The following is a 26594-nucleotide window of genomic DNA, read 5'->3' on the forward strand; positions in this document are numbered from 1 at the left end:
AAACTCGACTAAGTATGCACAAATTTTCGTACAATTATTCACTTACTTTGCCTTAAATTATTTCACCTTGCGTACCTACGAAAAGTTTTCCTTCACACGATTACCATTAAACGAATTAACATATTACAAATTACTCGTAGGAGAAAGGAAAGAACTGTCTTAATCAAAAGCTGATAAATTGTTACCTACATAATTTATAGGGCAAGAAAAGTCGACTGTGAGTAATAAGAAAATCAGTCGCTTTTGCTTGACTGGACTACATCTCAGATGCAAGTAGTCGTAACTTAACAATGAAAGGCGAAAGCTGTAATTACAACTCGGTAAGCACTAACCGTAGGCTATTCACGAAGGTCAATCAGAACTAGACCGCCTGTTTGTGTTTCAAATTATTTTAACTTGAAACCATCGTGTTATAATGTTGAGTTTTACTGTTCAAAACATTAATCCGGAGCATTTAATTTCGCGTATCCAAAAGAGCCTATTAAAACTGTAATTATTATTTAATGAAAGAGATCTCTTTGAAAGTAATCGTGTTTATTTTGTAACAGTTTTTCATTATTTGATACAATTTTTGCTGGGACCTTTTTTAAAAATATTTTCAAGTATTGCACTCCGGGATTGTGATGGATTTGGTACTGAAATTGAAAAATACACAATTGACTTAAATAATTATAAATTTCACTTTTAAAAAAGAGATTTCAATGTCCATTTTTATGAAGGACATTGAAAACTCATAATGATGGGCGGTGGCCTTTTCGGCATGATTCAAACCTAACTAATTACACTAATGAGCTCAAAATGAGCTTAAGTCTCTTTTACTTGTCCTTTCCTTATTAAATTCAGAAGCATTCCATTCTTCATGTCTCTTAAATTAATCATCTTTATATAAATATAAAATTTGAAACTATCTATTAGTTATTAACAATAATTCTCGGAAAATCAACCACTATTAAATTGCGATTAGTCTCTGAACTACTATGATTACTGCCGTTCAGAAAACTATATCAACCACCTGAAATCACTACATCTATACTAATACGTGGGCCACACTGAAAGTTTTGCGTAACTAATAAACAAAACAATTTATTTGTCCAATATTATATTTACTACTTTTTAAAGTATTCTCCGCTACATTTAAAACACTTTTTCATCCGTTCAAACCATTTCTGGAAACATGAGGACCATTGGTCCGAGGGTATGTTTTCTGCGTGCTGTTTGAAAGCAACCACGGCCTCTTCTGGCCTCGTAAATGTCGAACCACTCATTGAATCATAGATTTGTGGGAAAAGGAAGAAATCGCAAGGTGCTAGGTTAGGACTGCGTGCGGCATGAGTCACGTGCTCTATGTTTTCAGTAGCCAAAAATGACTTTGTTTTGTTCGCGGTGTGCGCCGAAGCACTGTCATGGTGCAACAAGATGCGACTTCTAGGTCGCTTTTCTCTTATTTTTTCTAAGACATTGGGCAAAAAAATAGTGGTGTACCACTCGGCATTAACAGTCTTTTGTTACTCAAGTGGGATAGTGCAGACAGGATTCGTCTTAGAGAAAAATAATGCAATCATTTGTTTGCCAACCCTTCTCGCCTGCCTCTATTTGGTTGGTTTGCTGTCACTTTCAAACACCCACAAAGAATATTGGTGTTTTCTTTCTGGAATATAACCATATATACATATTTCATATCCTGTCACGATATTATACACGGCATTAGAATGTCCGTAATTGTACTTTAATAGCATTTCTTAACACCAATCTACTCGATGTCGTTTTTGTTATGGAGTGAGTTTGGGAGCAATTCACCGGCAACCAATCTTCCTAACTTTGAAATGTTCATGTAAAATTTTCTGAATTTGTCTCATATCAATCCCCAAATGTCCTCGAATATCCTAATAAGTGATATGGCAATTTTCTTAAATTAGTCGTCTGATGGTAGCCATATTTTCCTCCGTGATCGCAGTTGAGGGTCGACCTTCACGAATTTCATCATGAAGAGAAACACGGCCGCGATGAAATTCAGCATATCAATGCCTTACAGTGCTCAAATAAGGTGCTTCCCTCCCAAAAGTATTTTGAAGGCGAGCAGTGCAAGCTTTCGGAGAAAGCGAACTTTTAAAATCATCAAAAATCATCGCCCTAAAATTGTTTCGTGTTAGTTCCGTTTTTGCTACGGACAACGAACTTCAACTTGAGATAAAAAAAAATTGACACGAGCTTTCAGCCAAATTTTTTTTTCCTCAACTTATGAGACTTCATAGGTTAAAAAAATATAACATTCAAAATTCAAACATTTATGGGTGGCTAGAAACGCAAAACTTTTAGTGTGCACTAGGTATTATAAATGCGAAAGTAACTCTGTCTGTCTGTCTGTTACTCAATCACGCCTAAACTACTGAACCAATTTTCATGAAATTTGGTATGGAGATATTTTGATACCCGAGAAAGGACATAGGCTACTTTTTATCCCGGGAAAATGACGCAATCCCAGAAATCCCCCGGGAACGGGAACTATGCGGGATTTTCTTTGACTGCGCGGGCGAAGCCGCGGGCGGAAACCTATATAGTATATAACGAAGTCACTGTCAATGTCTGTCCGTCGGCTGTCCCCATAATGTAATATAATATACATAAGTCTTTAAAAGTACGCAACGGATTTTGATGAAGTTTTTTTAATAGAAAGAGTGATTCTTAAGAAAGGTTTTTTCAAGTTTATAATATAGATCTTTACCCAAATTAATATCATCTCGGAAGGTGCACCCGGGTCGCGGTGGCGAGCACAGTTCCAATCTAAAACTGGATAACTCATCGGGAGATGGCATCTCATTACGGCATGGTGTCGAACGTAATTTATTCGCTAGTAAACGACCGAACTTTAGCATTGCCTGCAAATTGGTGTTAACTGTTAACCCATATTTATCATCTAACTCTAGGTTACACCTATACATTTAGTATATTCAAAACTTAAAGTTTGTTACTAACTAATTACTAAGAAATACAATCAATTTTAAAGCGTACAAGTCCTTGTAGATATAATAAATGTAGCTAGCAAAATACATGTGTAAGTATTACTTCCATGTTATGCTTTCAGTCCACTCCATGGGGAATACTTACAAGAAGTTATGTTATTTTATATGATATACGAGGAGAATAGAATAGCTTTCTATATGAATTTTATGCAAAAATTTTGATACAAGTGGATCTTAGTCCAACATTTCCTACTTGAAATAGGTGTTTGTTATAATACGCGACTCTTATTTGAAGTTATTACGTTTAATTTGAACAATGATTTTGACGACAACAATTGCTAAGTATCTAGTATTTTTATTAAACACCAAGTGATAAAAACTTAACAAAACGCTTAGAAAAACATTTTTTTTTTCACAAACGATGATAACCAAACTTAATATAGATAATATTTAATTTATTATGACTTACAGAACGAGCTGGTAAAGGTAATGTAGGACGCACATAAACTGGAGAACATGCCAGTAATACCGACAAAGGTGCATACATTTTTAATATGGAGAATGGCATAGGTGATATAAGCATATCTGAAATATGTAGGAAGCACATTATATTATGTTATCTACAATCTACATACTTGTAAATTCAGTGACACTGAACTACTTCATTAAAACCTATTTAATGAAAAATTACGTAGGTAACATAACTCTTTTGTAAATGTATGTAAAATCTAAAGCCAAAAAAATAGATTTTACATTAAAATGTACTCAGTTAACTAAAAGTAAATTTAAATATTTATTAGTCGATTCTTCAAGGCAGCAAATACTAAAGGTTCCTTGATTATGAAATATTTAATAGAATAAATTGGCAAAAATTACAAGTTTTCTTTTATACTTACTAGGATACAAGCGTGTCGCATAAATATATGAAGATGAAAACAGAGTTTTCATAGAAGAATAAAAGTCTTCCGCCATATGCCAGATTTGTAAAATAGGACCGTGCCGCCTTCCTTCCACATAAAAAATAACCTTATCCCCTGTATCTAATACAAACCCCGTTAATAAATTATCCCTTTCCGAACTGGCCAATATTTCATCGTTGATCTCAGTTATTTTACGAAGCAAAGCTATGACGGTATTTGAATCGTCAACAAAACAATATAATCTCGATAAACTTAGGCATAATTCCTTTGGCCTACATCCAACAAAACCTATCGAGACCTCTAACGTCATTTGTGCTTGTAAAATGATAGAGGGCTGAACGATTATATCAGGCTTCAAAGGCTTTCGGATGCCATTTATATCATTTGTACAGATACCTTCGCGTTCTAGGCTAATTACCCTTCTGTCGAGAGGGAATAACGAAAATTCTCCTCGCACCAAACGATTAATTCCCTTAGACAAGGAACTTGCATCGATTTTTGTTATTGCAATACATGCATCATGCACATCGTTGATTGGTGTTCTTGATACAGTATCTTGATTAAAAAACTTTGTATTGCTATAATTGCTGTTAGAGGTTTGGAGTATTCCTCGTAACTGGAAATTTTATATAAAATCTAGCACAAAGCGTCCAAACAAGAAATTAAGTATAAAATCGTAATTCTACCTCAATTTCAAATAGATTATCCAAAAATGATGACGTCACATGTGGTGCTATGCAGTGTTCTAACGGGATAGCATGGCGGTCGTTAAAATTTACTTGCTTCTTTGTTTTAATTTGTCGTATAGCAGAATCGTGTACTTCGTCCCCAATTTTCCATCGTGTATATAATTGAGATATCCTGAAATATTATTATCAGTTTGAATATGATTTTGAGAATTAGAATATTTAATCTGAGTAAAACTTTAAAAATGGAATTTTTATTAATACACATGTTATGAACTCTGCGCCCAACAAAATAATACCTAGCTTTTTTTAATGCCTCCAAAGGTATATCGCTCAATGTTTCCACATTCACGAATACAATTGGTAAATCATCATGAGCGGGAAGATTAGTACTGCTTATTAACACTATTATTTCCCCGAGTTCCGCTGGTCGGTCACCGATAGTTTCAAATTGCGTTATCCTCCCAACTCCTGAAATAATTTAGGTCATTAGCTTCTAAAATTCCCTTAATTTTTTTTTGCTATAATCTATCTAGATTTAGGCACTTAAGACGAGCTTGACAATAATCCATCACGTTGTCGTAAAACTTTTGTCGTCTATAAGGCCTTTGAATATTATTATTATCACTAGAAGATCACTAGTTTTTAAGAAATACCAGTGTTGGTTGAAAATGAATTTATTTATTTCTTGATTTTCTATGCCCGTCAATAATATTACAATTACTATTCATATTAAGGCCTGAATCGGCTAGAATCCCCTTTTGATACCGAAAATTAACTCTAATTATAACCGTTTATCTTCTTAGATTCTTTACGTACATATCTAAAAAAATGTATATTAAAGTTTCGAATATGATAAAGGGCATGGATGTTTTAATTTGTTTATTTTACAATCAGGTTTTTTGAAAAAAAATCATGAACTGAGGTCGATTTTTGTACTTTAAACAAAAACGCTAAGTCAATATAATGTCAATTATTGTAGTGTTTTTACAGTGTGTTTATGAAATTGAAACACAGGGCATGGTTGTTTTAAATTTTGATTCAATATCCAAATATCTTTTTAAATAATTTTTATAGTACTTTTACTACGATAGATTCGCGCCGGTCCCCCGATTCCGCCTAGTAAATCGTCGCCAAGGTCGCTAGCCCCTATTAACGCCTTAATAACAAAGCTAGTCAAAAAAGACCGCAACTGTTACCAAATAAATTCTAGATCATCATCACTGAATACCTAATAATATACACGATTCTCATGTAACTAGAAAGTTCACTTTTGCCTAGAAGTAATAATTAAATCTACACTTTAGATGTTTATATTATATTCCACCGAAATAATTATTCAATGCACAATTTTACATGCTACATAAAATTATTTACAAAATATACCGGCCAATATAACGTCACCAGTAAGGTTTATTTCAAACTTTATTTTTGGGGCTTCCAGAACTTTCTTCTTTTCTTTTGGAAATTTAGATTCTCGTCTATCTCTTGGCTTGAACGCTTCCTCAGGTTCAGGTTCTATTTCTTCCTCAGACATAATTCTACTTAGAATTGTTTCTTGAACTTTTGATATCACAGCATCTTGATGTCTGATATCTTATTAAAATAGGAATAAATAATATAAAATAGGTGATGGAAATGCATTACAAATAATTATTGTTTTACGCTCGAATTCTAAGTAAAAAGCGCAGCATCCTAATTATTTATTCAACAAAACAAAACACAAAACTTACTCGAAATCAATTTTTACTCCGTAAATGATAATTGTTTCAGTAATGAATACTGTGCAATGTTCCATATAAATTAACAATGTTAATTTGTTGCCAATATTAAGAAGGTACTCTACTATTCCGACATAATAAATTAAATTAAAATTGATGAAAACGAATGAAGTGATAATAAAATTTGCCCTTTATTATTGAGAGCTTATCAAATATGGAACCCATCAATGCCAGAACCTTCAGCATTGCATATTAAGTAAGTAATCTCGCATAAAATTATGGAAATTTTCCATATCACAACCTGACACGATATTGGGGCAATCAAATGCCCCATCCAAATAAGACTGCGGTATAAATTCAACCACAGAACTCCATATAATGTGTTGAATAAATGATTCTACACTCTCCTCTTTTTCAATGATAGTACCAAAATATCTTCGCTCACCAAACTTCAATTCAGGTAGATAAACTTCCAAATTTTTGTCATTCTTTGCACTTGAAATAAAATAATTATACCATAGGTTCATTATAGATAAAGGAAAGGAAGTAATTGTACCTACGATAAATGTTAAAATTAACAATATGTCATTTTCCATTACTGTATTAGAAAATAACAACGACGTACAAGACCTGTTTCTTGGATCTATTTTTTTCCAGATAGGTAAGTAAGTAATTGTGACAATCCTTTGTAGCCAAACCCATTAGTTAGACAATTTTTTCTCGATTTTGTGGTTAATTATAGGGATTTAGGACAAAATATTCGATTCCAATTTCATATAAACAAAATAACTTTATTGCCTTCACAAAGGAAACAAGCCTAATTTCATCAAGTGGTCAAAATTTAAAAGATAATTTAATTACTAATTTATATTTTAACAGTACAAGAATTGATAGAAACCTTTGCCTTTTCATATGATCCTATACAACCAAAGGTAGTTTTCTCATCGGACTCGATAATAGAATAAATTAAATAAAAGTACTGTTTACTTTGCACTGAGTGCCCCGAAACCAAACGTAGGTGTAACTGTAGCTACGAAGTTCTGGAAATCCATAACTCTGACAGGAAAGGCATGGCGTATGGAAAAGGCAAACCAGCGTCTCTCCAAAAACTGCCACGTTCGAACCCATCCATATTGCATTCCACACCAAATCTGCACACGAAATATTATGTATTCTTACGTTATTACTTTTACTTTTAATGATATATTTTTTGTACGTTGTATTCTTCTATGTATATCTATAAGTTGATATCTCCTATAACATCCTGTTTTAGCATCTTTTCATGACTCAACTTTATGTTTCTGTTGTAAAATGATAGTAAAGTCGTAATAGCATGTCTTTCTATAATTATCCAAAGAAACGATTTTACCCACCTTAATAACGTGAGGCCAGATCAAAATATCCACATCGTAAATCTGCCCTGGGTATAATTGATATTGTATCTTTATCCCCTGGTAGCAGGTCCCCAAATCAATCCAGCCTTCATTGCAATCATGCCAAACATCCAGACCGAGTATCTCTAAAACAAATGTTAAGGTAAAAGTACTTTTAGCATGTGATTCATTAGTGCTCACGATTACATTTTTATTGGACACTCCTTTATTCATATTATTTTATTTGATCAACAATTGTTTGCTTTTTTGACAATTCATAATCGTCATAATCGATGACAATTGAAATGCAGTGCGAAATATGTGCAAACTCTCATCATAAAAAAATAATGGGGATACAAAGTCACGTCACACAGAGGCAACCCCAGACGTTAAAAGTGGACCACTCATGGACTAGGTAATGAAAAAAAAATCTCGAGCTCCTGTGTAGTGTATTCCAGTCACAGATTCCAGTCTTCCAATTTCAAATAGAAATATTGATTAACCGTGGATTAACCACTGTTATGTTTGTGTTTCAGTAAAAATGCACCTATATTCGTTACGATCACCTATTTGGATTATCAAATGTAATAATTTGTAAGTATAAAATATTATATCTAGTGAAATTGAAATTCAAGATGTATTGTTTTTTCATAAAAGCGTTGCATCGCTATTGTGAAAAAATACAATGAAGTAATGAATTATATAGATAGCTATTATATGATAGTTTCAGCAGTAATAATTTACTGAAGCAAAATTTCGAAGGCATAGTGAAAGTTTATATTATTTCAGATATATTAAAAACAATGTAACGAGAAGTTTACCGTTACGTATGAATATGTCTTCATCAAACAAGGAAAAATCAACAGTAGACGAAGGAGATGTTCAGAGACATAGTAACCTGATTAATGACTGGTGGGATCCCAATGGAAGTATCAAGGGATTACATAGCTTCAATTATATCAGGTACATACATTAAAAAAATTGCTATGTTAACGTAGTTCAGGATTTTCAGAATTATAATTTCAACCACTTGACCAAAGAGGGAGTTTTAATTTTTACAATATAGAAATAAATCGGACCTATGACCGATCTTTCTTTAAAGATCAAAATAAATTAATATCCTTACAATAATTATTATTGCCCAATATTCATTTAATATCTTTTCTAACCAATAAGTGCCAATAGAATGTTTAGTTGAATTATGTTCATTTATCTTTTGCGTAAAACAAGTTTCTCAATTGCACTAGAGTACCTTTTGTAAGAGACGGTCTTGTGTCTGAAATAGAACGAGATAAAACTTCTACCCCATTGGCCAATAAGAAGATTCTGGACATAGGCTGCGGCGGAGGAATATTATCTGAGGTAGTCATTTAATTCTTTTATTCATAGTCAGTATCCCTTGGGCATTATACTTTTCTATATTTTATTCTAGTCTTACTTCTTCTTTGTCATTCAAGGGCTTGGCAAGAATTGGAGCAATCGTAACTGGTGTTGATGCGAGCGAAGATTTAATTCATTTAGCAAAACAGCATAGCCACATAGACGCTAAAATAGCTAGAAACAAACCCACATATTACTGCAATACTATTGAGGTACCTAATAATTATTATTTAGAATGCTTTCAATTTCATCTACGTAACGTGATAACAGCTCTTACTTCGTATTCTACCAATATTCTAGGAGGTAGCAACGTTGACAAGTGAGCATTTTAGTATAGTTGGTTCTTTGATATGCTGTTCCTCTTGCTATTTCGGTTACAGTCCGGGCTGTCTGGCTGGCCGCAGTGGTTGCGTTTAATAGTGCGCATCATATCTGCACAGGAAAATATCCTTAATTTAAAGTCATTTTTTAACGCGTAATTTTTAATCGTTTGCCTTTAGATAGATCCATTAGACATACATTTTTTATTGCAAGACGTTTTTTTCGTTGTTATATAGGTGCCAGACGCAATTTTTATTTCAAAATAATTAAAATATCATCGAAATAAGTGAAATTCCATCAACATGAGTCCCAGTGAAGGATAAGTAATCACTGTGTTACTTATACTATATATAATATTCATTTTACTATTTACAGTTTTATTGCAACAATCTACCATATCGCCTCCTTTTCCCAACGAACCTCAAATAGGACGTTAATGTAAACTTGATAAAAACCAAATATCATCAAGAAATTAAAGACTTTTTAACGGATTTTAAACGCGATTTTATTCATTGTATTATTTTCCCAAGTCTTTAATTTCAAAATGTATAATACTCGCGTATAATTAAGCACTAGAAAATACAAATATCATCAAATTCATATTTATACCCAAAGGTGTAATAATTATGAAACCATCTATTAAAAATATTAGTTTACTAATTATTCAATATAAGTATTAAAAAAGGATAATATAATATAAATAATAAAGTTATTACTTACCTTTTAAGCGGACTCATGTTGATGTAATTTCACTTATTTCGATGACATTTTAGTTATTTTGAAATAAAAATTGCGTATGGCACCTATTTTACAACGAAAAAAACGTCTTGCAATAAAAAAATTATGTCTGATGGATCTATCTAAAGGCAAAAGATTAAAAATTACGCGTTAAAAAATGACTTTAAATTAAGGATATTTTCCTGTGCAGATAAGATGCGCACTAATAAACGCAACCACTGCGGCCAGCCAGACAGCCCGGACTCTAACCGAAATAGCAAGAGAAACAGTATATCAAAAACCCAACTATACTAAAATGACGTTTTTTTTAACGTTGCTAGCTCCCGTACTACAAGAAGCTTTATTCTACTTTACATATTGGCAGGTCATTCAGTCCAGAAATTATAGACAGATTTATTTTTGTTATGTATATGACCTTTTTCATTAATGAGTACGTTTTTGCGCCTGGTCATACTATTCCCAAATACCTGGTGTACGAAGTTTTTATAACATCAACCAAATCAGAAATGAAATTGCAGAAACATTCAAAAGAATTTTCCGAACACTATGACGCAGTTGTAGCATCAGAAATTATAGAGCACGTTGCAGACAAGGAACTGTTTGTCAAGTCGTGCGTAGAAGCGGTGAAGCCTGGAGGAAAGATATTTATAACAACTCCCAATAGATCGAGATGGACGCAAGTTCTGGGTATCTTTGTAGCGGAGTATGTACTGAATGTCTTGCCGAGAGGCACGCACCAGTATGATAAATTTACGACACCCAATGAGGTGACGATGTTATTGGGAAGAAGTGAGTATTTCATAATCCATACTTCCATACTAATATTATAAATGCGAAAGTAACTCTGTCTGTCTGTCTGTTACTCAATCACGCCTGAACTACTGAACCAATTTGCATGAAATTTGGTATAGAGATATTTTGATACCCGAGAAAGGACATAGGATAGGTTTTATCCCGGAAATCCTACGGGAACGGGTTTTTTTCTGAAAACGCGGGCGAAGCCGCGGGTGGATAGCTAGTTGTAATATACATATACAATGCAGGTTTTAGGTAGACTATAGGCATGCTAAATTGCAATTACTTCTTTTTTTACTGAGAACTGTACTCTCTGAGCTCTGTACCTACATGACAATAATTATGATTTCACCATAAAAATTGTATTCCAATATAAAGGTTGAATGCGCGTCGGCGTAACGACACGATATTTTCAGTGTATTATTCATCGTATTTTGATCAATTATTCTCGTTCATTCCTTTTCAATAATCTTAGCAATTAAATTAATTTAACCGACATAATAAGCCACTCCTAAGATATTTACGGTAAGTTTCAATTTAAATTCAAATAAGTAGATAATAATAAGTAGGTATACAACATATTTCATTAAAATTATCACAATTCAATTTTTTGTTAACCGACTTCAAATAAAAGGAGGAGGTAATTTAATTATTTTTTGAATAGGTTTGAAGTCGATGCCAAACTCTAAGCACTTAGTATTAAGCCAGTGCACCGACATCAAACCTATTTAATAAATAACACATCTAAATAATATTATTTAGTAATTAATAATATCAAATCTTTTTTATTTTTTACTTTTCTGTTTTTGAAGTTTGTTGTTTTGAACCATTGAGCTATTATTATGTAATATTTTAATTAATACCATATCTGATATCAATATCCGTTCATCCAACATTTCACCTCCGAGTTAATTTTGCTCGGATGAAGTTTTTTTTTTTAATATGTACAATAATGTATACTGTATAGCTGTTGTATACTTTAATAGACTAAAGACTATAGAGAACTGCCTCGGTAAGGTAAACGGACCCGTCCGATTAGGGCCCCTCTGGCCTCCTCCACTCAAGCGACAGCCCAAGCCGAGGTTCGAGATCCCCGTCAAGGGGGGACGCCCTTGCGCATGTCGCTACCAGGGTGAACCTTCAGTTCACCCCCGCGTCCGCGTTAAAATGTAGAAGCCCTTCTGGCTAACATTGAGAAACACCTTATATAAAAAAAAGGTAAACGGAGGTCCCAAGTTGATAAAAATTGTATATACATAAATGATGAGAGATTGATAAACTTATCGGATCGGATTCGATATACCGTTTACCGTAGACACAATATTCGGATTATTTGTTACAGATAATTGCCAAGTGGAGCTAGTGAAGGGGATCACTTACAATCCATTTAACAACAAGTGGGCCTGGGTGAATTCGCATACTCTGTGCTTTGCGCTACAAGCGACCAAGTTAAATTCTTCCATATAATAAAAATTATATTATGTTTATATAAACTTTATTCAATATTCTAATTATTAACCCCTGTACAGTTCCCTCCTAATCAATGAGCCTCGAATAAATTTGTTACTTTACATAAAGAATTATAGTATTTTATGTATAAAAATCTATACAATATTAAAAATTGTAAGCATAACGTATTATTAATACATACACGTACAATGTACATAATATAAGTATATACAGTTTCTAGGATAACCCGAGATTTAGTAATTCCTAACAAGCAAAAAAAAGGTGACCGTATGATGTGTTTTTTAAAAATCCTACTCACAAAACAGATAGCATTGTTTTTTATTCATTTTATAATGGTTTAATTAAATTAAGAGAGCTTGCCATTAAATTGCAATAATCTTCTATACATATAACAAATCTGTAGAAGGGTCAATTCTGTACATTGAAAATATTGAAAAAATAAATAGAAGAGGGTGTTACAGTTTACTGGATCGATACCAAACCCAAATATGTATGTGCTTATTATTGTTTTTTTTTTTTTTTATAAGATGTCATTGTCAGAGTGGGTAAACTCAAATAACTCAAAATTGAGAAATAAATCCACGCGAAAACCAACGTCCGCGCGGACGAAGTCGCGGGCGGAAGCTAGAACCTATACAATATGAATAAAAATTAAAAAGTATAAATTTTAACTGAGAAGTAAAATACCTACATATTTTTTTTAAAAGAAAGCCTATAAATTGCCTATACATTATGACAAGTCAATCTAAACTGTTTTATTATGTTACACGTGATCCCTGTCACGCGATATTGCCCTCAGAAGATAGTGAAGGCACCTATATCACAATTCACACAGTACGATATTACATGCCGGGTTGTAAGTTAAACCGTAATAAATCGTTGTTTAACGGATTATAGTTAGCTACCTAGTACCTATATTTCAGAATATTATATTCACTTTACGTAGCTACTATAATAGGTACCTACCATAAATGTACCTACATATTATATCTCATATTATTATTAGATAGTCTGATGAAAATTATATTCGGTCCAGTTATACCGGAATATAGGTAGGTAATAGTCAATAGGTATGTATACCTGTGGTATACCTAGACATTTGATAAAATAGTATAGGTACCTAATTAATATTCCGATATGAACATCCGGTTGATTTCTCGTTGGGTACCTAGTTACAATATAATTACTTATAAACTAAAATTCTTGAAACGATGAGAATGAGAAATCATTTGATAATAATAATAGGTAAAACTTTTGTCGAAAGGCAAGCAAGATACTTACCTACTTGTAAATTTCTTGCAATAAAGGCTTTCATTTATTAATTCATTCATTAATTCATAATTAAAACAATAGTACCTACACAACAAAAAAAGGTTCATCAAAATCTGTCGAGCACTTATTTTGTAAAACCCGGACAAAAACAGCCTTCTACAGTTGTAGGAATGTGGTTTTAATAGACGTATTAAAAAAATACATTCATAGTATAAAATATATTCTACTAATTGGCTTATTGTGCAGTTTATATTCTATAAGTACCTAGTTAATTCATATTTAGGTAGGTATAGGCAACAATATATTTTTTAATCATGAACGTTACCTCAAGATTACGGTAGAAAGTCCAATGTGTCTGATTCCCATTGCTGATTCCAAGAGATCCATGAGCTGTTGATTGTGATTCTTTTGGCTGATGAAGCTGCTCGCTTGCCGACGGATAACCGACTCCCTTGCTTTTGTTCCCAATGAAATAATATTAAAATAATTGAAAGCAACTTTGTATAGTAACGCAAAACTACCCTACCTGCTCGACTTTGAACATCATAATAATAAAAAGATTTAAAACATAGTAATAAACTGAAGTCTAAAAGTTTGTACACTAAAATTAAAAAGAAGATTTTTTTTTTTTTTTTACTGTATTCGCGCCAAAATGAAGAGGTACATTCCGTCATTTGTTTGAGCAATGAGCTGTGCAGCATAATGTTACTATAAATGAAATTATAAATAATTGCTTTTGTTCGTTAGTGTGAAATTACTATTTAGACACATTTCTAAAGGCTGAAAAATATTTTTAAGCTATTGCATAGCTTCTACCGCGGACCTTGAGCGCGGGGACCACAGAACGTCATAATATAATATACTCAGGGCGGGGACCGAATACAAAAATTCCGTATACATTCCATCTCCATATTCAACTATACACACCGGCACAATTAGCGGAACAAAAAAAAAAGTGAGACTATGAGATAATAACGCATATATTTGACGAAAATGTAATTAGATACAAAATAACAAGTTGATTAACATCTTTTAATAACGACTTTGAAAAGTCTTCGTTATTTTTTATTGAAAAATTAAGAAATTTGAAATGAGTGAAATTTTTAGATGATTAAGAACCATCACAAAAAAATAAAAAAAGTAAGCATTAAATGATTTGACAATAAAATTAAAGCAAAATTAATAACGAGTGTTTCCCCCTCTATCTCTGATTACGGTTTCCATTCGTCTGGGCTTGCTACAGATTATGTTATCGATGATTTCTTGAGGCAATCGCTCCCACTTCTCAAGTAATTCGTTTCCAAGTTCATTCAGATTGTTGGGGGGTGGCATTCTGGATTTAACCCTTCTTTTTAGCAAGTCCCAGACATGCTTTATCGGATTCATATCGGGGGAATTTGCTGGCCACTGCATCACCGGTATACCTACGTGGCTCAGATATGCCTGTACTGATTGTGCACTATGAGCACGAGCATTATCTTGCATTAGAATAAAGTAGTCACCAATAAATGGGGCAAATGGTACAACATGTTCTTCTTAAATGTCTCTGATTTATCTATCTGCTGTCATGGTCCCTCCTGTGACTATCAATAACTCCGTGCGAGCTCCCAAACATATCCCTCCCCAAACCATTATCGAGCCGCCACCATAAGCCACTGTGTGTTCAAAATTAGACTATATTTGGCGTTCTCCTCTGTGTCTCCATATTCGCTGTCTCCCATTGATCTGTTTTAAAAGAACTCTGCACTCATCAGTAAAGAGAACCTGCTGCCATTCGTTCAAATCCCAGACGATGTTCTCGCGTATCGGTTTCTGTTCCGCTAATTGTGCCGGTGTGTGTATGTCGTGGTCATATATCGTAGATTTGATCATTTCATGATATGAGTGGCCATTTCACGAAATGGTCGCATATCGTGAAATGGCCAATTTAGTTTGGCCACATCATGATGTGGTTTGGGCAGATCAATGATAAGAAATCATTTCACGATATGGCCAATTAACGCACGGTTTTTTCATGAAATGATCAAAATTATTTGATCATATCGTAAAATAGTTACATTAATCGTTGGTAGAGGCGCTGCAAGCTCTGTGTTTATGTGATAAGATGGCGGCAGCTGGCGAAAATTAAATTATTCGCAGTTAAAAACTTCATAATTCGTTTAATAACAATATTATGAAGAAAGTCATAGCAAAGAATTTACGACGAAGAGGTACGAGTACTATGGAAAATGTGGATATCTTAAATGTATTTAAGAAAAAATGCGACTTCAATAAAATAATTTAAGAAACTACTACTATATTATTATAATTGTTTGTTTTTTAAAAAGCGATCCGCTTCTGGCACTCGCCGGCCGCTGCCGCGGCACGCTCGCTTTGCTCGCTCAGCTCGTGCGTTGTTTATCAAAGTCTAACCTAACCTAACCTAACTGTTTTCTATTGCAAAAACGATTCGCTTCTGGCATTCGCCGGCCGCTGCCGCAGCACTAACTTAAATGACATTAAACAAGTTTTTAGAATATAGTTATTCTGAGATTTTTTAATATTTTATGGACTCTTTATATTTTATACGATCTGGCCAAATGTGGATGAACAAATCGTGAAACATTGACGATTTAACGATCTGATCAAACTATGTTGGCCATTTCACGATATGCGACCATTTCGTGAAATGGCCAGTCATATCATGAAATGATCAAATCTACGATATGACCACGACATGTATATAATAAAGACAAGCAGTATTTTTTGACTGGCAGCACTCAGCACAGATGACAGCTTGACAATGACAATTGACCAATGAAAAAAAATGACAGTTCCTAAAACCCGATAGGCCGTAGGCGATACCCCTCGGATGATACCCAGAAATAAATATTAAATAGGTAATTAGTGTTCGAGCTTACAGTTATATGTTTCATAGTATACACTTTTAAGCTTGTATTAAAGTAACGAAAACAGTATTTTATGAGAACTCTTTAAATGTGCTGAATATATTTATTAGAATATATTTTATCGTTTAAAATACAAAAAGTAAACACAACCAACAACCGGTTTCAAGATAAAAATAAAATTATTTTTACTTACTGTTACGAAACATCGATCGTTTCTGAAGGTACTTCAGGTTCATTATTATTTGACTAATAATAAGGAACAAACATAAGTATTCAATACAAAGTTATAATTTGTTAGAAATATTCGTACCTGTGTATGTATATTGTGATTTACAAGTGTAATTCGCATTTGATTTACAATTGTAATTGTTCAGCTGATGCATATTTATTGCATTGTGCTAATTTTACAATCATTTGAGAGAGATCCGTTGATAAAGCAGGAACTTTTTGTTCTAGAGTGTATCAACAAAAATGAATGTGACTTCGTTACGACCCTCTACTTGGGTAACCAAATGTCTTCTCAATAATGGGTAAGTTTATGTGATAACTCCTAAGTATATACAGAGCCTTTAATAAATAATAATTTATTTGAACACATACATTAATAAAGATATACTATTCGTCACTTACATAATAATGCACCCAAAATAAATAAAAACCATTACTTATTCAAATAATTTATCCATAATTTTGCTTAATTTTATACGTAATGAATAATAATATTCAAATCTAGCAGAATTTTTAAAGTAATTCACATTAATAGATAATAATTATAGATATTAAATTGTGCAGTTACTTAAATTATTAATAACTGTAGCGATGTGTTGACTATACAGTTGTAATTTTTGTTATTTCAGACTACTTAAAAACAATTTAAAGAGGAGTATGTCATTAAGCATGAACATGTCAAAGTCGGACAAGCCAAAATCAACAGTGGATGAAGGTGATGTTCAGAGACACACCAACCTGTTGAAGGACTGGTGGGATCCCAACGGAAGTATTAAAGCATTGCATAGCTTCAATCTTCTCAGGTATAAAATTTTAATTTCGATGGTACTTGTCAACCTGTATAGCGCTGTCATTTTTCCACAATGGTAATAATAAAAATCTTTATTCAGAAATGAATTCCTCTTAGCAGTATAAAAATATCTTATGACATATTCTTAGACTTACCAAACATACATAAACTGCATCTCCCTCTTTAATTGCTTGCTTCTTCTATTCTGACTATTTTTAGGGTTCAATACCTCAAAGTAATAAAACCTTTATAGAATTACATTGCTTTTGCATCTCTTAAATTGTCTTCCAGCTAAAATCCACTTATTGTTACCTTTGTAAAATCATGTTTTTTTAAAAGATCGGCCATCATATACTAGCAATATTCTATTTTCAAAATAATTTTCTCATTTTCACTAGAGTACCGTTTGTAAGAGATGGTCTTGTATCCGAATCAGAAAGAGGGAAAACACTTACCCCATTGGCTAATAAAACGATATTGGATATTGGTTGTGGCGGAGGGATTCTATCTGAGGTAATTATTTCATATATATTTTGACGCATTCACATACTGAATAAACAACTACAAGTATTATTGTAAGGTGACATCAGACAATTTAATAATTAAGGAAAATTAAATAATAATATAAATTTATCTAAATTTGTAATTACCTAATCAATGTAGCTTTATAATAAGTCTGTTGTTTCTTTGCAGTTATAAAAAAAGTTTGAATAATTAGGTGAAACAACATATTACTAGACTAAAAATAATTAGAGTTTATACATATAGAAAATGTATCTAAATGTCATGGATTATAAGGGCTAAATAAATAAATAAAAAATATAGAAAATGCAATATATTATAATCACATAACTATTAATGCATACAGAACTGGACAGTTTCTATGATAATATGTAGTGAAAGGTTTATTTCAATAATGCCAAGGTTTGTTTCCAGTTATGAATCTAAAATAAATTTTGTTGTAGATTTACGGTTTGATTTATATGGACTGAATTATTTGTCTCAGATATATTATAGTTATTAAATGGATTATACAATTAATAAGCTAGAAGAACTAAGTATATGAATTAGTTGTGCGTTATTTTGAGATGAAACTTCTATAGGCCTGTTGAGAGTCGTACGTCATAGAGTAAGGCGACGACTTTGGTATCTTGGAATATTAGCAAAGAAGTTTCACTTTTGACACGTGTGCTTGGCACACATGTGTAATCTATACTAATATTATAAAGCTGAAGAGTTTGTTTGTTTGTTTGAACGCACTAATCTCGGGAACTACTGGTCCGATTTGAAAAATTTGGTGTTAGATAGCCCATTTATTGAGGTAGGTTATAGGCTATATTTCATCACGCTACGGGCAACAGGAGTGGAGCCACGGGGGTGAAACCGCGCGGAGCAGCTAGTTATTATATATTTTGCTATAAATACATTTTAACTAATACATGACAAGACGTTGATGATTAAGTTACTTGTTCGAGAGTTAGTTAAAATAAGGGCCGATTTTTCAATGCTTGGATAAAACTTATTCGTCGAATAATGTATAAAACTTTTTTTTTTTTTTTTTTTAAATATTATATCTGCGATCAGTCGCTAGACTATAAGCGGATATGTTGAAGGCGCGTATGGCAGGAAGAATGCTGCTCCCATTGGAGTCCATCCTTTATTTTATCGGGCTTGGCAGCCGGCAGTGTTCACTAGTCAAAAATGTCTCGTCGCTTTTTGAGACGACGCACGTTTTCAGGTTCAAGCAGTTTTGTAGCAAGAGGGTTTGGGTGTTTTCCCAATCGCACTTTGTATGAAAAATGTTGCGTACATATTTCCTGTTTGATGGTTGGTATATTCAATAAAGTGTGAACCTCTTCTGTTCTGATGAACCAGGGAGCACCTGATAATTGCTTGAGAATATAGTTTTGAACTCGTTGCATTATCATTATATTAGAGTTACAGCTTGCACCCCAAAGTTGCAGTCCGTATGTCCATATCGGTTTAAGTACTGTTTTATAAATGAGGAGTTTGTTGTTCATGGACAGTTTTGAGTTTCGACCTAGAAGCCAGTGGAGTCCTCTGTATTTTAAATTTATTTCGTCCCTTTTTTTTTTAATGTGTTCTTTCCAGGTAAGTCGACGATCTAGATGCATGCCCAAGTACTTGACAGTATCACAGTGGGGAAGTTGAGTATCGTTTAGTGTTACAGGAGCACAGTTATCTTTGCGAAGAGTAAAGGTCACGTGTACTGATTTAGTGACACTGGCAGTAATTTTCCATTTTTTCATCCAGGATTCTATTTCATTCAGTGCCTTTTGTAGATTTTGGGATGCTTGCATCGGACATTTGTGTGATGCAAGTAACGCTGTATCGTCTGCAAACGTCGCAACTATTACATCTGAGTTTCTTGGAATATCGGATGTGTATAGGGTGTACAAAACCGGTCCGAGTACTGATCCCTGTGGTACTCCAGCAAGGATATTGTAGAAGCCTGATGTACATTCATTTTCTGTTACTTGAAATATTCTATTGGATATATAAGATGCCAAAACTCCATAGAAGGTATGTGGTAATAAATTTTTGATTTTATACAATAAACCTTTATGCCAAACTTTGTCAAAAGCCTGCTGTATGTCAAGAAATGCAGATGAACAATATTATTTCTTTTCAAAGGACTTTCTTATGCTTCTACAAACCCTGTGGACCTGTTCCAATGTGGCGTGTTCACTACGAAATCCAAATTGATGGTCTGGGATAATTGATTTTTGTTTAAGGATGTCATTAAGTCTATGGAGCAGAGATTTCTCGAACAATTTAGATGTAGTCGGCAGAAGACTGATCGGTCGGTATGAGGTTAATTCATGAGCAGGCTTTCCAGGTTTAAGTATCATTATGACCTGCGAGACTTTCCATAGATCAGGAAAGTGCCCTAGTCGCAGTATAGCATTAAATAATGAGGTAAGAAATACTATTCCCTTTCGTGGCAATTCCTTCAGGACCTTTCCATCAATGAGATCAAACCCTGGTGCTTTGTTACTGTCCATAATTGTAATATTCCTACGGATCTCTTTAGGAGTTACTAGTTTTAGAGGAAGATCGAGTTGGTAGTCCTGCATGAGAACTGAATCAATATACGTTTCATCTTCATCATATTCTGTTCGGTTTGACTGGAAAACTTGACTAAGATGATTTGCGAAAGCTGTAGCTTTGTCTTGCGGGGATTTAGCCCAGTTCCCGCCTTGAGTTCGAATTGGTGGCTTATGGTGAAGTGGCCGGTCAAAGTTTTTGCATGCCTTCCAGAGTGAGTAATTTGTGGCTTTGGTGTTTGTAAGATTTTCCAGATAAGCTTGCATCGATGCATCATTGGCTTCGGATAAAAGAGCTTTCAGATCCTTGGCGGCTTTATTCAGTTTCCTTTTATCATTTGGGTGTCGACTTGTATGCCATACTCGCCTCAGTCTCCTTTTCTCCAATATTTTTGTTTTTATGGATTCTGAGATAAGCTTGTCCTGAGGTAGGCGGTTCGGTAAGTTGGGAGAGCATGTCCAGCAGCATTCCTGTATTGTTGTAGTAAAGATTCTTGTAGCTTCATCTATATCTGTCTCAGTCTTCAGGGGTATTTTCAGATCAAGCCTATCATTAACCAGTTTGTGGAACCTTTTCCAATTAGTGCGTGTGTTATAAAGTTTTATACTTTTTGAAACTTTAATAGCATTTATGCCAATGGTTAGAATAACTGGGACGTGATTCGAGTCGACGTCCAGGCATGTTTGTATGTGATAGAATAGGCTTGATAAACCCTTCATTATAAAAAAGTCAATAACATCAGGCAATCTTTTCGAGTCACTTGGCCAGTTGGTAGGATCTGATGTAGAGATGGTTCCTAACATATTTTTGTCAATACTCTTCTTGAGTTCTCTCCCCCTAGTGTTAGTGAGTCTTGAAGCCCAATGAACATTTTTTGCATTCCAGTCCCCGCCGGCAATGAATCGAGTGCCAAGTGTGTTAAAAAATTCGTTGTACTGTTCATCTGTTATTTTATGCTTAGGAGGACTGTAAACAGCAGACACATTAAAATTTCCAATTTTATCCTCAATCGAGATGGTGGCTGCTTGCAGGTGGGCTGTTCTATATTTAGGTTGGGCATGATGTTTGATGTTGGACTTGACTATAACAGCAGCACCGGCGTGAGCAGTACCATCTGGGTGGTTAGTTGCATATACATCATAATTACTTATTGTAAAAGTGCTATTATTATTGAAATGTGTTTCAGCCACAAGAAGTATGTCAATTTGATGTGTATGCAATAGAAGTTCAACTTCATGTTTTTTTGGAGACAGACCGTCTGGGTTCCAAGTTGCTATTTTGAGTGACGTCATTTTGATATTTTGGACACGAGGGTAGTAATCAGGTTGATTAGTGTGCTCATTTGTTGGAGTATAAGATCAAATTTTTCAGCTTGTCTGAGTAACATGTCTTCAATGGTTTTGTTTGTTGATGGAATTATAGGATCATTGTTTTTATTACCTCGTAGTACATCAGAATATCTCATGTTTTTGTTGCTATTAGTATTTTGTGTGAAATTATCTTTAGTATTTAGCAGTGGGTTTTGGGTGTTAGGGTTTTGTATTGTTTTATTTGTTTCTCTATTTATAAGATGTGAGCGGTTCTTTTCTTTTCTTTCTAGAATTTCTCTGTACACTTCACAACCCTTATAATTTGCTGGATGTGCACCAAGACACAGGGCACATTTTGCTGGTGTAGTACGATCAGTCTTTGGGCAATCTGCCGTTCTATGAGATTGTGCACATTTAACACACCGATAGGGCCTCATACAATAATTCTTAGAGTGGCCATATTGCTGGCATCTTTGACATTGGACAATAGTGTTTCGTTTCCGGGGATCTTCTATAGTGACTGCTTGGTGATAGATGAATTTAATATTTTTTACAGCTGTATTGTTCGAATTCTGTTTTAGGTTAGCAAAGAATGTTGAAGTTGGTTTCTTGTCTGGCCCGTATTTGGCATTAATTATTTCTCCAATAACTACATTTCCAGTTTCCTCGATGGCTTCTTTAATAATTGTGATGGGTGTAGTATGATGAAGGTTTTTTATGACGATTCTACAGGGGCGTTCATCTTTGTTATTAAATGTGTGTCCAATTAAACCTTTTTCTCTGACAATAGATACTGTTTTCTTATAAGAATCTATAGTTTGGCAATTAATGCGTAATTGGTTTTGGTTAACGATTTTGTAAGTAAAGTCTTCTTTGCTAATGATGTTCTCTAATAGTTCAGTAAGCTTATTGACATCTTTGATACCATATAATATTATTGGAGGTGGCTTTGTTACTTTCTTGATGGGTTCACTATTTTTACTCAAATCATCTTCCCTTTGGTCAACGGGAAGACCACAGTACTGGTTGTGAATTGATATTCTTTCTGGAGATGGAGAGGATGTTTTTTTCCGCTTGGCATTTCTTAGGGAAGGGACTCGTTGCCAAGTAGGAGGAATAGTGTCTTGGGTTAAATCGGAACTTGACTGAGTTTGGATGTTTTCAATTTCAGATGTTGATATGCTTCTAGGTTTTGACATGAATAAGCTTGGGTGAAACGCTTGTTGTACAAATTTTTTGTTGCTTTGTTTACAAGCAGTGGTTTTATTAGGTGCTTTCTCATTATTCCTTGGCATTAGCTGAGTTTCAGTTTCATTTGGAATACAAGTTGGGGAGTTTTCATTATAATTACTCATTTTTTTTCAATGATCAAACTAGTAGCATGGTTATTTATATTCATTAATCATTATTTACTTATATATAGTATTATGCTATTCAATTTATTTTATTTTATTATTTTTTTTTTTATATATTTTTTATTTTATTTTTTTTTTAAGTTAATGATTTTTATTTTCTATTATTATTTATTTAGGTAGTAGCAACACAGTTAATATTGTCTATGGATTGTCATGACATGTCAACGTCATGTCATCTTCACTTGACAATAGAAATGTAAGGTGTAATTGAGGGTAGTCTGTAGTTTGCAAAAAGTTTTAAGTGTCACTATAAAGTTTTAGCACTAGTTTTTTTTACGAAAAACACAACACTTTCACTGGATAACAATCACACATGAACTTCAGGTTATATTTTCCACTTTTTTCACTTTTTAATGACATAAACTAGAATATTTCCCGTAGTAACGATTTTATCTTCACGAGAGTACGTTTTCGTGGTTATGACAGATGACAGATCTGCGATTTTTTGCTTGCTTAATGTATAAAACTACCATTTTAAAAACGTATTCTAATTGCCCGTATTTGACAGTTTACGTGACATTTTAATATTATCGTGTAATACTTTATTGGACGGCTAAGTTTTATCCAAGCATTGAAAAATCGGCCCTAATTGAAATAAATTATCTCAAAAGTACCTAACCAATTTTGTAAATTGTATCAGAAGTAGGATCTACATTACTCCTTAGTGGCATAGGGTAGTTAATAAATTAATGTTATATTATTTTATCAATAAAATAATCTACTTAATTCAAGGGCTTGGCTAGAATTGGTGCAAATGTAACTGGAGTTGATGCGAGCAATGATTTAATTGAATTAGCGAAACAACACAGTACCATCGACCCTAAAATAGCTGGCAACAAACCTACATATTTATGTACTACTATTGAGGTAAGAGAGAACTTTATTTTAATTTAAGCAAGCATGGTTTTTTATTGGGCAGGGGACAAAAGTTAAACTTGTATATGTATTACCAGTTGTTCAATATCTATTAAAAAATTGATCCAGTCAAATAAAAAAAAATGTATACCTTCTTTTTTTAAATATTTCTACCTAAACAAAGACAGACACAAGTAAGAGGTTCTTACAGAATTGAGCACACCATTTCCAATTATCACATAATGAAAAAATATGTTTTATTTAATTCCAGGAACATTCAAAGGAATTTACCGACCACTATGACGCAGTGGTAGCTTCCGAAGTCATAGAGCATGTTGCGGACAAGGAGCTGTTTGTCAAATCGTGCGTAGAAGCAGTGAAGCCAGGGGGAAAGATATTCATAACAACTCCTAATAGATCGAGATTGACGCAAGTTCTGGGCATATTTGTAGCAGAGTATATACTTAATGCTATACCAAAGGGCACACATCAATATGATAAATTCACTACTCCCAATGAGGTCACGTTTTTATTGGAAAGAAGTGAGTATATGTAGAAATTATAGAATGGGCAGGTTGTAATAGCTATACTTCATGCTTAGGTTTAATACATTTGTGTTTTTGTATGTATTTTTCTAATGTTTAAAAATAAAGAAAACTAAAGGGCGATTTCAAAAAATCTTTCATCAGCAAAAAGTTGCATTGGTCATAAACTCATTTTAAACCTACTGATATTATAAATGCAAAAGTTTGTGGGGATGGATAATTGTTAGGTACTCTTTTACCAAAAAAAACTTCTGTACAAAGAATGAAATTTAACACTATAGGTCAGGATAGATCAGAGTAAAACATAAACTATCGAAATACATGAATTTGCCTACGTGTTCGTCCGCGGGTAATCTATCTTTTATTATAGAATATAGTCCTTTCGATTGAAAATATCGAAAGTGGTTAAAATACAGTATAAATTCTTTTGAATTTGACACTTTATCAACCACTTCATTCATTAATGCTTATCTAAGAATGCTAAGTTGGTTTGTGTAATCCAGCTAGCTATAGGTACTCGATACTGATAAAGATACTTTATTTAATATTAAATACAGGATTAATTTACTTTAATTGGAGATATATTATTTAAAAAAAAGGGATCCTGTTTCGCTGTCTGTCTGTCCGCCTGTCACAAAGGTGTATCTCATGAACCGTGATTTTTGCATATAAATACTAAAAATAAAAAAAAAATAAATATTTTAGGGGGCTTTTTCTCGATATTTATAACGGCAACACGTTCATACAATAATAATATTCACAGAATCTTTTAATTGAATAAGAAACGTGATTTTATGCAAGTTTTTTCTCGTTTTTGATACTAGATAATTTATTTTCAAGCTCATATAAAAATGTTGTAGGTATGTATAGGGCAAATTGTTATCATAAATAAGAAAATAAGGATAATTAACAATACAACTATATATGTCTATGTACCTACTACATTTATAGGCTTATTAAAGAAAAAAGCTTGTTTGTACGGAACCCTTAAATTATGATTCTAAGCTCAATGGAGGTTATAGTTTTGCTTACTCAGCGTATGCAAAACTATAACCTCAATTATTGAGCTTAGAATACCGACGGTGGGACACCCTGTAGGTATAAAGAATGCAGTCTTGAAATTTACATTCGGGTTTCTGCAATAAGTTTAACTATCGCAATTCCAGTCTCTTATCGCCCACTTCATTTTAATAGAACAAGCAAATTGAAATAACATTGCAAAAACAAAAAACTCAATAACAAAAACTTTTTCACTATATTATTTTCTACTAATATACCTAATAAATACGAAAGTTTGAAACAATTTAAGGCTGATGCACCCAAAAACAGCTGTAGGAACTGTATGAAATTCGTTACAGATATTATAGGCTTTAGTCTGTATTTAAAGCATAGATAAATTATACCTGGCATCACACGAGTGTCGTAAAATTATGGTCGGACTATGTATAGATTCTACAAATATGTCCTTCAGAATTTTTGCCTTTTCTTCTCTGTATATAGATGACTACTTGCCGGTATGTTTCACAATTCAAGAGCGCTTCTAGAATAAGGAAATGGTAAAACAATGTTATTACGATTCAAAAGTGCTTCTAGTAGTCTAATCGAATCTAATCTAAATAAGTTATTGTATGTATGGATTTGTTCCAGATAATTGCCACGTGGAGATAGTGCAAGGGGTCACTTACAATCCCTTTACAAACAAGTGGACCTGGATTGATTCGCAAACTCTGTGCTTTGCACTACAAGCTTGCAAGCTGGATCCTAACGTGAAATCCACCCTATCATAAGAATAACTTTTATTGAATAAAAGCTGATTAATAAGTATATTTTTTATTTACAAATTTATGCTTACCTGGTG

General features: G+C 33.4%; 3 protein-coding genes across 5 annotated transcripts; 2 read left to right on the forward strand and 1 right to left on the reverse strand.

Annotated features, from left to right (window-relative positions):
* Window positions 1-453: 453 nt before the first annotated feature.
* On the reverse strand, window positions 454-7943 carry LOC123696586. Its single transcript, XM_045642862.1, has 10 exons — window positions 7661-7943; window positions 7275-7438; window positions 6589-6782; window positions 5953-6162; window positions 4866-5037; window positions 4567-4741; window positions 3857-4496; window positions 3430-3545; window positions 2723-2876; window positions 454-635 (listed from the first exon to the last, which is right to left on the reverse strand). Exons 1-10 carry the CDS (start codon window positions 7892-7894, stop codon window positions 556-558), a joined length of 2139 nt encoding a protein of 712 aa, XP_045498818.1. The 5' UTR covers window positions 7895-7943; the 3' UTR covers window positions 454-555.
* On the forward strand, window positions 6901-12381 carry LOC123696575 (ubiquinone biosynthesis O-methyltransferase-like). The gene is made up of 7 exons (XM_045642839.1): window positions 6901-6948; window positions 8197-8254; window positions 8450-8623; window positions 8908-9022; window positions 9118-9252; window positions 10618-10888; window positions 12237-12381. The coding sequence occupies exons 2-7, from the start codon at window positions 8202-8204 to the stop codon at window positions 12359-12361; spliced, it is 873 nt and encodes a 290-aa protein (XP_045498795.1). The 5' UTR covers window positions 6901-6948; window positions 8197-8201; the 3' UTR covers window positions 12362-12381.
* Window positions 12382-16503: 4122 nt separating this feature from the next.
* Window positions 16504-26557, forward strand: LOC123696574 (ubiquinone biosynthesis O-methyltransferase-like). 3 transcript variants are annotated; one of them, XM_045642838.1, is made up of 8 exons: window positions 16504-16741; window positions 16782-16838; window positions 16981-17054; window positions 17382-17555; window positions 17941-18055; window positions 24069-24203; window positions 24463-24733; window positions 26384-26557. In XM_045642838.1, exons 3-8 carry the CDS (start codon window positions 16996-16998, stop codon window positions 26521-26523), a joined length of 894 nt encoding a protein of 297 aa, XP_045498794.1. In that variant the 5' UTR covers window positions 16504-16741; window positions 16782-16838; window positions 16981-16995; the 3' UTR covers window positions 26524-26557. The 3 variants fall into 3 exon arrangements, with proteins under 3 accessions (XP_045498794.1, XP_045498792.1, XP_045498793.1); XM_045642836.1 differs by lacking the exon at window positions 16782-16838 and having other exon boundaries at window positions 16504-16745; XM_045642837.1 differs by lacking the exons at window positions 16504-16741; window positions 16782-16838 and having other exon boundaries at window positions 16916-17054.
* Window positions 26558-26594: the final 37 nt, after the last annotated feature.

Source organism: Colias croceus, chromosome 13, assembly GCF_905220415.1.
Source record: "Colias croceus chromosome 13, ilColCroc2.1".
Taxonomy (NCBI): domain Eukaryota; kingdom Metazoa; phylum Arthropoda; class Insecta; order Lepidoptera; family Pieridae; genus Colias; species Colias croceus.

Coding starts and splice junctions, on each gene's coding strand:
- LOC123696574 (XM_045642836.1), top strand. CDS start 16,996: ATGAATGTGACTTCGTTACGACCCTCTACTTGGGTAACCAAATGTCTT. Junction 17,055..17,381: donor AAATGTCTTCTCAATAATGG/GTAAGTTTATGT, acceptor TTGTTATTTCAG/ACTACTTAAAAACAATTTAA. Junction 24,204..24,462: donor ATTTATGTACTACTATTGAG/GTAAGAGAGAAC, acceptor ATTTAATTCCAG/GAACATTCAAAGGAATTTAC.
- LOC123696575 (XM_045642839.1), top strand. CDS start 8,202: ATGCACCTATATTCGTTACGATCACCTATTTGGATTATCAAATGTAAT. Junction 9,253..10,617: donor ATTACTGCAATACTATTGAG/GTACCTAATAAT, acceptor ATGAAATTGCAG/AAACATTCAAAAGAATTTTC. Junction 10,889..12,236: donor GACGATGTTATTGGGAAGAA/GTGAGTATTTCA, acceptor TATTTGTTACAG/ATAATTGCCAAGTGGAGCTA.
- LOC123696586 (XM_045642862.1), bottom strand. CDS start 7,894: ATGAATAAAGGAGTGTCCAATAAAAATGTAATCGTGAGCACTAATGAA. Junction 6,163..6,588: donor TTGCCCCAATATCGTGTCAG/GTTGTGATATGG, acceptor TATTTTAATAAG/ATATCAGACATCAAGATGCT. Junction 5,038..5,952: donor TGGTGACGTTATATTGGCCG/GTATATTTTGTA, acceptor AAATTATTTCAG/GAGTTGGGAGGATAACGCAA.